We start from the raw sequence: 11,519 nt of genomic DNA, 5'->3' as shown, positions 1-11,519 counted from the left end.
ACCCGGAAGAAGGTTGAAAACATCCCAAAGGCGCGCACGCTGCTCGAAATAGTTGAAATTGAGAAGGTAAAGTGAGAAATTTTATATTATCTTATGAACAGATGTATATTCTAATAGCGGAGCGTTAGTTTTTAAGTTTTTAAACGCAGCGTGTTTGGTTAATCGTAAGCTCACTGTGCATAAGTCACGTTTTAGCTCCTCAGATAAATGTCCACATTGGAGGTGGCTGGATATTAAATAAAAATCTGCAATGTTTGCCAAATTGGTGCATGGCTGAAATCATAATTCTGTCTCAATGTGCAACTGTGCAAACAAGGACACCTAAAATTGATAAATATTTAAACGACGTTTGGTCTGGCGTTAGATTTGACTGAGCGTATATTCAGTGCAGTTTATTAGTGTTTTTTGTGGATATTTATGTAACACACACACACACACGCACACACACAAAGACCAGAGATACACGACAGCAAATATCTGAGAATTTTGTAATCGCAATTAAGTAGGCATATCAATCAGTCATTGTTATTCAGGAGCCAAAAAGGGACTTGCTATGATTTTTCAACAGTTGGCAAATTTGTGTTGTTTCATCCATATTTACCTTAAGTTAACACGTAACTGCATTCTGATATAGGGCAGTTGAACTCTGACCTCAGGCTCCTTGTACCAGCACACACAGCATGCAGGAGGACTCAAGCCGCAGTCCCAGCTACACAGTGGCGTGTGAGGACTACGTTCATGTGGTGGACTTCAGCCCTTTCAGCTCTGGAACCCCAGCCTCTCTCCTGGCGTACGGTGGAAACCAATATGTGGTGGTGGGCACCTGCCTCTTCCAGGCAAGAGATACACCTTTTCAGAACCTGATTAAGTTGTAGCCCAGTGTTTTCTTTGCTTTTTGAAGACACGCCTGTTCCCACAGGAGGAGGATATGGAGGTTGAGGGAATTGAATTCAATATGCTTCGAGTTTTCCACCATGAATTGCGTGTTGATGCGCTCGCCTGGAGCCCCGAGTCCCGGCTGGACAGGATACCTACTATCAGGTATTGTTTATTCCTTCAGCAGGCCTACAACTACACTCAGGTTAGCACTTCGAGTTTAATTTTAGCCCAAAGATCACAACAGGCTAACACTAATTAGGAGACTGCCTTGTGTCAGAAATTTTCCTTGGAGTTGGCCACCTGCGATTTGGCTGCTAATCAACAACTGCATAAAAATAGATGGAAATCCAATCAACACCACAACTTCCCACTAACACTGAACTACTGACTTTTCAATTGATCCCATGGTTTCATAATTTCAACAACAATTAATTTATGGCAAAAATAGAGGCAGCAGAATCCGACAGACTCAAAAGGCTTTGTCCAATAGCCCCTCCTTTGTCCCCCACACATATTTCAGGAGCTGTTGGGAGTTCAGGCTCTTTCAAAGGGATCTACACTCCAAGGGCCTGCCACATTACCACCTAAACCATTCCTAGATTAAATGAAGTCTGATTTTCTTAATCTTTAATCAGTTTAATTACGGACTTATGATTATTAGTATAACTTGCTATTTCTAATTTAAGATGGTGTGTATTGTAGCTTATGTAAGAGGTCATCGAAGCATTATAAAAGGATTAGAAAGTCTTTACTTCCACCCCCACAAACTGGCATTCGTATCTTTTAACACAACAGAATAATTATTTGCAAATGTTCATTTTGTGACCAGAACAAGAGTCAGTTGTAGTGAGAGCACAGCAGCCACACTGTGTGAAAGTAGTCATCACTGTCACACTGCAGCTGCCAGGATGTGAGCCAAGTTGTTTCAGGTGGCTTTAGACAGGAGGGAAGTAGCCTAACTGTAGATTGTTAGAAAGCAAGAGTTTCCTCCTAATTGGAGCAGGGGATGGGAAGGTTCCGCAGTCCCTCCAGAGGTGTTTAGGCTTTCTGTAATTGAAAAGGAAAGGCAGCGATAATTCCCAGCCTTCTGTGGTTTACTCCACAGGGCCCTTGAGCCAGCGCTGTGACGTGCGCACATGTTATTGCGCTGATGACTACCCACTCTGGTTCCATCCCTCCCTTCGATCTGCACGTAGCCGTGCCTTCCAGGAAAAGTACAATGTTCTCACAGGCTTGCTTCAAACAGGGGCCCAGAGAGAGTGAGAGATGGGAGGGGAGGGGAGGGGAGGGGAGGGAAGGGAAGAGAAGGGAGCTCGAGCTGCAGTGCTGCCACCAACCACCACATCATCTTGTAATTGGAACAAATCTCAGGACTGTTGAAACCTACAAAGAGCTTATATAACAACTGGCTTTGTGCAAATAAACAAACTTGATACGGCGGATAAAACACTGGATGACAGGTAGAGAGGGCAGGTATTGACAGGAAATGAGGAGAGAAAGAAATGGGAACAACATGCAAAAAGGGCCCTCGGTCGCACTCAAACCAGGGAAGCTGCCGTCCATAGTTAGGGCATCATGTCCGAGGATGCCTTCAGGTAAACTGGGTGCAACTTGTGTCATCATCTGAGCTCCTAAACCTGTTGCCATGTGACTGAAATAGACATTCATCACTTAAATAGACATTATTATTATTATTATTATTATTACAAACATGCCTTTCGAACAGAATCTCCGCTTTTCATCATACATATACTGCACACTCCATACAGCTGCATCGCCCCAGCTTGTTTCCAACCAAGAATCTTCATTGCATGTAATACTTTTCTCTCTCTCCCTTGTTTGCCAAGTTAATGGGGAAAAAAAAAACAACACAAACAGACCAAAAAAAAAAAAATCAGCTGTGTGAAGTCTTGAAGTCTACCCCATCTGACAAATAACAGCCTGATTTAATTACGCTTTCTTCACTGTGTTTTCCACACATGTCCCCTCTGCACAGAATTTGACCAATCACAATGATTCTCAGAGCAAATTAGTTTAGAAATGGAAAACTCAAACTTAACACAAGAGTTCAGAATTGTTGTGGGAAGAAAATGTTACAACAGATGTTTTGAAAGTTTTTTTTTTGTTGTTTTTTTTTTTATATATAGCTTTATTTTTTTGAAACACAAAACAAGAGGAGAAGTAACAACAGTGACTTTTCTATCTTTCTAAGGCTGCATAGCCAAAATCTAATGAATGAATTTAAGCTTCCTGGCTTTTCCAGGAGGACAACATGTGCAGCTGCTCTGACTATCCAATAAGGATCCCTCTTTGTAGTGACATGGTTGAGGGCCCCAACCATTTTAGTGTTATTTAGTGGGACAAAACCCCCAACGACTGGTAATCAAACCCTGTCTCAGATGGTGGCCAACAACATAATCCCTGCTAACCCCTAAACTGTGCACCCCATCTTTTTAGGAAACACGTTAATTTGCCTGGAGTCTTGTTGTCGCTGTGAGTTTGCCAGGCCGCTAGGGGAGACTTCAGGAAGTAGTTGCACTTAGCCAGTGGTTGCAAAAAAATGTTACGCTGCATAACTCCCCATAAAACCACAATTTGCCATTTTAGACTCATATTTCACAAACAAGATATTGAGATGCTTTTAGCCATATTTAATACACTGGACAGAGCAGCTGGCTCGTTCTTTCCCCCTGATTCCAGTCGTTATGCTAAGCTAAAGCTGCTGGCTGTATCTTCAAGCATGAGAGGGCTTGTGTTATTCTCATCTAACTGTCTTTAAGGAAACGACTGAGAATGTGACACTATTCCTTTGCATAGTTCATCATGTGTAGCAAAAACAAAAGTATTACTCTTGGTGAATGGAACTTGCAAGAAAAGAAGGCTTCAAAGTTCAAATGTTGGAGCCATTGAAAAAGTTCCACACCTAAAGACCTTCCCTCTGCCTAAAACGTTCTCCTATTTCACACTAAATTTGCATTAAGTTTGTGTTTTTAAGCCTCTTGAGGTTTTTTTTTTCTCCAGGATACAGTTTTTGCATCTCATTTCTTTCTAGTACAAAAACAATAATCACATGGATTTAAAACAACAAACCTAAAATTCACAGGTGAATTTCAGTTTCTCTTTCTACAGTCAGCTTTTAATATAATATACAGGATGGTTGGAGATCAGTCAAGGAAAAAAGCTTTGACATTAAACAAAACATAAAAGCTAAATAAAAACAGGCAGCTTGTGTTCCATGCTTTACTCCAAAGTACAACGTTAATTTGCAGGGTTAGAAGGCCCATCCTAATATAATCTAATCTACTGTAGCAGTAATACCCCGAGCACATTAAGGGTGTTTGTAGTGACATCATGCCAAATCCATCTGTGCCTGCGACTGAAAATGTGTGAACCGCTGTCTGTTTATTCTGGTGATATGTGTGTGTTTTTCTTGTCATAAGTGAGTTAGTGTAATTGTGTGAATAATTGCAGGCACTGGTGTATACGAGGACTGATTAGAGGGAAAGTCCTCTGCCTGGCTCTGCACAGGTTTTTGAACAGAGACATGCGTAAATGGCGTGAGGAATCTTGTTTTTCTCCGTGTTTATCTTAGCTTGCAATTAGAATCTCCCTGGCAGCGATTCTACTGATCAGCGTCCAAGTTTCTACCACACACACTGACACTCTCAGCCAGAGGTGTCAGTCTAGGTGGTTGCAGGCGTGTATGCCGAACAAGATGTTGTCTGTCATTGGGTCTGTACAGTCTACGTCTGTTTTGATGTTCTTTCTTTGTTTATTTTTACCCCCCCGACCCCCAAATCCTCTTTTGCAGATTTTGCACTGCTGCAGCTGACAGAAAACTACGCCTGCTGACTTCTGATCTTCAGGATAGGCATGAAGTCAAGGTAGTGCAACATCTGGAGCACATTGGCCAGAATTGCGCTTGTCAGTTGGCATCAAACTTTCTCTACTTAGCACTGACATTTGGTACTTAGTGATACAGCAAGTGAACACACACGAGGAGCGAGGAGAACCCAAGTTTTCTGGACAACATTCACGTTTTATGGATGATGTTTATCGATCATGTGTTTGCCGTTTCAAACACTTACATATTGTTTTTCCTCTCTGTTGCCTAGGTGATGGAAGGACACACCAGCTACATTAACCATTTGGTGTTCGAGCCCACAGAGGGGAAACAAATTGCTTCCGTCAGTGATGACCACACTTGCAGGTCCAAACCGTTTTGTTTCCATGTGTGTGTTTGTGCGTGTGTTTGTGTTCGTTCCCAGCTTCTGATTTTCAGTTCTGTTCTCTGTTAATGGTGCAGAAAGTCCTGACTGTGTTTCCACAGTGAAACTTGATGCTAAGCACAACATGCTCCGGTGTGACTGTGCTTAAGCACAGAGCTGCTTTGTAGCTTTTCTAGCTAATTGGTTAAATATGGAAATCCAATTAGCTGCAGAAAGATTTTCCTCTTCAAGGGGGGCCTATAACAAGGTCCTCAAATTTTCCTTTTCAATTAATACTAGAGGAGGGGAAAAAGTGTGTCAGTAGCCAGGGTCATTGCAGGGACAACCCCCTCTACATGAGCAGGCTGGTTCTCTCTGTGGCAGTACTGGCCCCTCTTCTTACAATGTTTAAGTACAATAATGTAGGAATTCTTGAAATGGATTTAGATACTTGTAGATTAAAACCCAAAGTTGCAGTGAGGTGAAAATGAAAGGTCTGGCTTGAAAATGGAAGAAAATGAAGAAAAACTGACATTACAGTTTCCCAAATTGGGCAAAAGGGTCATCCTGCCTGGTCAACAGTCGGAGAACAGAGGACAACAGAATGGATTGGTTGGTTTCATATTAAAGTCATTAAATTAAGGTGATTCTTTGGTCTTTGGAAAATGCTGGTGGTCGATTGTCAATAGATTAATTCAGTAGCAGATCATTGAGAGTCTAAATGGTCAAATGTCCTTCATGTAGAGGTGAGGAACTCCATTATAGTCTGAATTTTTATCTCTTTTGATTGTAAATAAATATTACTGAAGTAGTGACCTTTGTAAACATTCATCTCTTTTTGAATGTAGTTCATAAAAACAATATTTACGGAGCACATTTTAAAACGAAGTGCTTTGGCAAACATATCAGAGCAGGACAGAAATCAGATGGAGACTTGCACAGAGAAGACAAACGATACATTTCATTATAATAACAGGGAGCAGATGCCAGACATGCACACACACAAGCACAGTAGAAGGGAGATATTGCTGAAATATCCTTTTTATTTTTAATAAAATTAAGGGGTAACATGGTTAAAAAGTCGGCATCATTTAAAAAAAGCATCTGATTAGCCATAGTCAGGGCTGTCACTTTGAATGCCCGACCCTGACTGACTGTATCAGGCCACAAACAGCAGGTTCCACTGGCTCAAACGAGTGACAGGCTGGTTGTTAGGAATTTATTCACTGTCCTGCTCAGTGCCCTTGTCCTGCCACATCAGGCCGTCTGAGATCACACAGAGAGAATGAGTCTCCTCCACTCCCATCCACTCTCCTCTTCCCCTCCCTCCACTGACCAGCCAGAGAAAACAGGAGTGCGCTCCATCTGCTGAAAGATTTAAATTCTGTCATGTTGAGAAAATATGGGACGCGGGAGGAAGACAGAGGCGGAACAAGGGATAGATCAAGTTAACAGGAGAGGACCTTCCAGTCAGCCCACACAAACTGAGGCACGATATGAGAGAAGGAAACTGGTCCTTACAGAAAGGGAGGGAGGGAAGTGTATGTCTGCATGCATAGGCTCATGACCTCTCCATCACTCTGTTAGGTTTGGCAGCTGTGCGTCTACTATAAGTTTGCTTAGCTTTGTCATCACTGTCCCCTGCAGTTGTGGGAACTCTGCTGCTGCCAGCACGCAACCTGACGCCGCAGCATTGAGGTGGGGAGCCAGACTCCACTTCCTCAGGGGAGTTTACATTTGGCTCGCGTAGTCTAAACAGCTCATGGTATCAGTATAGACGGGCCGAGTCTGAGGAGGGAATGTGCCACCTAGAGATCGGAAGGGCGCACTGCAAGGGTCCTGAGGGGATTTGGGGTTGACCGAGTTCGCCGATGAACTCGGGAAGATGCACACCTGCTGCGGGTGCTTCGTTGTGTATGTGTTCTAAAGCGTTTGTTCTGTTCTCAGTGTTAATCTGTGTTTCTTCATCTTTTGTGTTGTGTAAGGGAAATGATTTACAAAAGCTTTACATCTCATCCATGCCTCCAACCTGACCTTTATACAGACAGACTGACTAATCACCACAGCCCTGTCGGATGAGCTCAAATATCCCTTCATCAACTCCACCCATCACCGCGTTCTCAAGAGTTTTCATAAATGGATTGAAAAAAATGTATGTTACTTTACACTATAATACAATATATATATATTTCTTCTTTTTTTTTTTTTCAGATTGGTTCGGTTAAACGTGTTTTTTGACAACTGCCTCTCGTGTGCAGAAGCAGGATTGTTTTTTTTATGTCACATTTAGGTATTAATTTGAACATTTATTAACTATTTCTAGGATATATCCAATGACTTAGGGTGTTTACTTTTGTCCATTTTAGCAATTTATCCATTACTTTTAGCTATCGTTATCTTACCATTATCTGCTGTATGGTCAGCTTAGCTTAGCTGGTAGTTTACTGGTTGTTGAGAAGATACCAAAGATCAATGTCACACTAATTCATCATCCTATTTGTGCCCTTTTTTTCCTCCCTAAAAGGAATGTGTGAATATGCTTACTGAAAATTAATTCAGCTGCTCCAAAATCTTTCTACATGTATCTCAACCATAGATCGATACTTTGGGCTACAACAAGACACTTTTCATTTTTAATACATGTCTTTGTGAGGCATCATGAGGGGAACCCTGAACTCACCAGATGTATGGAGGAAACTAGCTCATCCAAAAAACATATGAACTGGTTTCAATAACTCTCTCAACAGTAAAATTTCAAAAGATAATGTTAGTGTTTCAAATCTAAATTAAATCTTGAGCAGGTCCAGGTAGGATACATGCTGATACAGACATTGTGCACCTCCACCGGGGCGATCCTGCCAGGCAGCGGGATGGGATTATATCATTTGACTCTTCCAGTTCTCTCCCTCCAGAGAGTCACCTTCGATTATTTACTCTGCTCTCTACAGTAAATCGGATCATACGACGCTAACAGCATTTCCCGTTTCCTCCACATACGGGAAAAACTGACAAACCGTAACACTCTGGCCTTGATGTTTTCTCTCTTAGATAACACAATATGGGATTCAGATGTCCTTTTCAACTCTGTTGTTGCCTGATACGGCATTATGCAATTATACACTGTTTTATCAGAGGCGGTCACGTGTGTTTTCGTGTCTCATGTCTTTCACCTCTTTTGGCGAAGTTTATGTTTTTTTGGGGAGCCGGTGCTCTCCATTTGAAGGGCAGAGTGGTTGACCACAGTTTGGCCGTTGGTGGTGTAGCGTGCAATTGAGCTCTGCTTGGCTAGTGGTCTTAAAGAATAGGGTTTAGTCGTTGTTTTCCTGATGTGGTCTGGGGGTTTTTCTGACCCCCCTCCTTCCACCACCACCACCACCACCACCTCCTTCTCTCTCTCTCTCAACCCCACTCATGCTCCATGGTGGAGGCTCCGGCTGAGTCTGCACATGGGCGAAAGAAAGAAGCCCAGAGTTTCGACAGGGCTCTATCCTGCCGCAGGGGAGACGAGGCAGGAAAAGTTGAGTGTTTACTGAGGTCTTCATCTGAGACGGGGCATATCCTCCCCTACACCGCACCACTGAGGACATCAATCTCTCCAACAACACACTTGACATTTAGATGGTCTTTGGAGGTACTCAATGGCCTTTATTAGATGATGTCTTCTGCATGACCTCATCAGTCAGCGCCTTCACATGCTTCACAAGCGTTTGTTTTATATTCCCAGAAACACTTGTAGCCTCCCACCCCCTGCCAGTACTCCCCCATCCCCACCTTTTCTTCTAGTTCAAGCATTGTTCAGATGTGGTTAACCAAAGATCCAGGTCTCAGGAACCGCAGCTCTCTTCATCCAAGTGATTCATTACATCCGTGGTGTTTCTCATCTGCTTTTGCTATCACATGTCCTGTTTAGTTGTAGAAATTGGCTATTATTTTAATGAAGATTGGTCACAATCCTCACACAATGTTTGGTTCTCTGGTTGGCGTTTGCTCGCAAGACCTCTCTGTTTCATTTGCATAAAGTAGGATACTGTTCAACTTCTCTCCCCTGCTCTTCCTCAACTGACGTGCGTTCTGCTGCCCTCTCTGTACTCCACAGAAAATGAATGGCAGCGGGCCGCCCACAGCGAAACATTTGCTGTAATGTGAGTGGAGCGTAACGCCGAGTCAGGCGAGGGTGATGCCCCCCCCCCCCCCCCCCCCCCCCTTGTCTGCCCCTGCTATCATAGCTCAATGTAATGTGAAGCTGGCGTTTTCTCTGTAAGAGGAATCCAACATGAGTCTGTCTGTCTTCACAGCTCAGGGCCCAGATCTGAGAAAAGAGCCCGTTTTCTCTGGAAGAGCACAAAGACCCTGCACATCACTTGTGCACAACTAGCAGGAGCTGGATAAATTGAGAGCAAACATGAGCTTGGATGAAAACACGCCGTCTATCATTGCCTTCGTTGTGTGCCATAAAAGCCCATTAGCCACGTGGCTTGTATTGAGACACAAATTTTAGGAAAAACATTAAGTTTAAATCTGTAAGAAACACTCAATGTGTCCTTTCTTTTAAAGAATGAAGAAGTTTTTGACCGTATGTTTGCCACACAGGACTCTGTGTGAGATATTTTGGCTTTCTGATGAAGGAAGCTCGTCGTCATGTTTTACGTTGAAAGAAACCTTGGGAAGGTGAATGTTTTCAGCTGTTATGTAAGCGTCTAAGGTTGGCTCTCAATCGGATTCTATTTTTAGTAATCTGCTCTAAAACCCTATCTTTGTTGTTAATTAAGAGGTTTTGGATTTTGGGCCAAGAGAGCAGTTCACATATCAAGTAGAGTCAGTCTCAAGCATTACTAATTAGAGCTGATGAGCACTCCTGTGTTTGTTACCTCCTTCACAGTAATTAGACAGGTTTTTCCCTGAGATTTCTCACAGAGCTTTGCCTTCCTGATCAAACAGTTAACTTTACAAAAACTTGAGATTTTGAAAGTGTAATTTTAGTTCGACAGCAAAGGTAGCCATACATGGTGCTGCTGCGTGCTTGTTCATTGTAGTACTCATTGTTATTTATCTCCCCAGGGTGTGGGACCTGGATGGAAATGAAAGCACAACTCTCAGACTTCGCTCTCCTGGGATAAGTGTGTGCTGGCATCCAGAGGAGGTCTTTAAGGTAAGAGGGGTTTATTTTAGTCACATACTGATATCATGAGGTCAGACTCTGGGGTTGGATGGTGCAACCGTACATGTACCGCTGTATGACAGTAACAGTCAGGTATCGTTTAAATATTTACATATTTTTTTTTGTCTCAGGCCAAGTGACCATGAAATGACAGAAAATTTCAGCAAATGAGTTTTTCAGAGTAGAATAGAAATATGGTTGAATATAATGTCCAAATTGCACTCGCTGTGCCACAACATTATAGTGCATTGTCAGCACTTTGCTACAACTCATATTCCCCAACATGTTTGTTTGGAGCAAGACTCAACATAAATAATCTTTTTAGCCCCAGTAAGGGAGAGCAAGACAGGAAATGTGGTGGGAGACAGAGGGGGTGGCAATGACATGCAGTCTAAATGACTTCTCTGTCCTCTGCAGTTGATGGTGGCGGAGAAGAAGGGGACAATTCGTTTCTATGACCTGGTCACCCAGCAGGCCATTCTGTCTCTGGACTGCGGCCAGTCGCCACTCATGTCGGCCGACTGGTGCCTCACTAACACCATCAAGGTTGGCGCTGTGGCAGGAAACGACTGGCTCATCTGGGACATAACCCGTTCCAGGTGAGGGAATGTGTGGGATTGATGGTGCTCGGTGCGTTGGTATGTGATGTGTCTAAACCTCGTGCTTATTGTTTTCAGTTACCCACAAGAAAAAAGACCAGCCCACGTAGATAAAGCACGGTTATTTAAGTAAGTAAACTGATCTCTGAACCCGTCTTTCTAAATGTTGGAAGTTGAAAATCATCAGCCTTAACTGTTGATGTTATATTGAAGCAGTTTTACACCATGTGATGACATTTATACGGATGTTATTCTCTTCCTCAGGTGGTCTCGCGCCAATGAAAGCCTCTTCGCCACCACTGGATGTCCAGGAAAAATCAGCAGTCAGTTACTCATCCACCATCTTGGCCACCCACAGGTCAGTCAGAGTCTTTTCACAGTTCAGATCATTATCTTTTTAATGCGCTTTACAGCTCCAATCTCACGTCATATCCACATGTTGTTACAGCCAGTGATGATCGGATCAGCAACAGTAGGATCGGGCCTCAGCTGGCACCGGACGCTTCCGCTCTGCGTGATTGGCGGTGACAGGAAACTTAGCTTTTGGATGACAGAGATGTAGACTCCTCAACAGCACGTTCCACGGTGGACAACTAGATCCTGTTTCTATTCTAGTAGATGTTCAATAAAATATTTTTCTGAGTATCTGGTGAGTTTTTATGGACATTGGCTGTA

General features: G+C 43.0%; 1 protein-coding gene across 2 annotated transcripts; it reads left to right on the top strand.

Annotated features, from left to right (window-relative positions):
- Positions 1 to 3: 3 nt before the first annotated feature.
- nup37 (nucleoporin 37) lies at positions 4 to 11,432 on the top strand. Of its 2 annotated transcripts, none has more exons than XM_029495279.1 (10): positions 4 to 66; positions 635 to 836; positions 920 to 1,041; positions 4,691 to 4,763; positions 4,995 to 5,089; positions 10,146 to 10,236; positions 10,663 to 10,844; positions 10,923 to 10,973; positions 11,109 to 11,202; positions 11,293 to 11,432. In XM_029495279.1, exons 2-10 carry the CDS (start codon positions 681 to 683, stop codon positions 11,404 to 11,406), a joined length of 978 nt encoding a protein of 325 aa, XP_029351139.1. In that variant the 5' UTR covers positions 4 to 66; positions 635 to 680; the 3' UTR covers positions 11,407 to 11,432. The 2 variants fall into 2 exon arrangements, with proteins under 2 accessions (XP_029351139.1, XP_029351140.1); XM_029495280.1 differs by having other exon boundaries at positions 15 to 66; positions 671 to 836.
- Positions 11,433 to 11,519: the final 87 nt, after the last annotated feature.

This window comes from Echeneis naucrates, chromosome 23 (genome assembly GCF_900963305.1).
Source record: "Echeneis naucrates chromosome 23, fEcheNa1.1, whole genome shotgun sequence".
NCBI lineage: Eukaryota > Metazoa > Chordata > Actinopteri > Carangiformes > Echeneidae > Echeneis > Echeneis naucrates.
Note: the sequence above shows the minus strand (reverse complement) of the source record. Positions and strands in the feature narration are given on the sequence as shown.

Excerpts from the sequence above, each read along its gene's own strand:
- nup37 (XM_029495279.1), top strand. The coding sequence starts at position 681 with ATGCAGGAGGACTCAAGCCGCAGTCCCAGCTACACAGTGGCGTGTGAG. Across the intron at positions 5,090-10,145 it reads AGTGATGACCACACTTGCAG|GGTGTGGGACCTGGATGGAA; the intron begins GTCCAAACCGTT and ends TTATCTCCCCAG. Across the intron at positions 10,845-10,922 it reads TGGGACATAACCCGTTCCAG|TTACCCACAAGAAAAAAGAC; the intron begins GTGAGGGAATGT and ends TATTGTTTTCAG.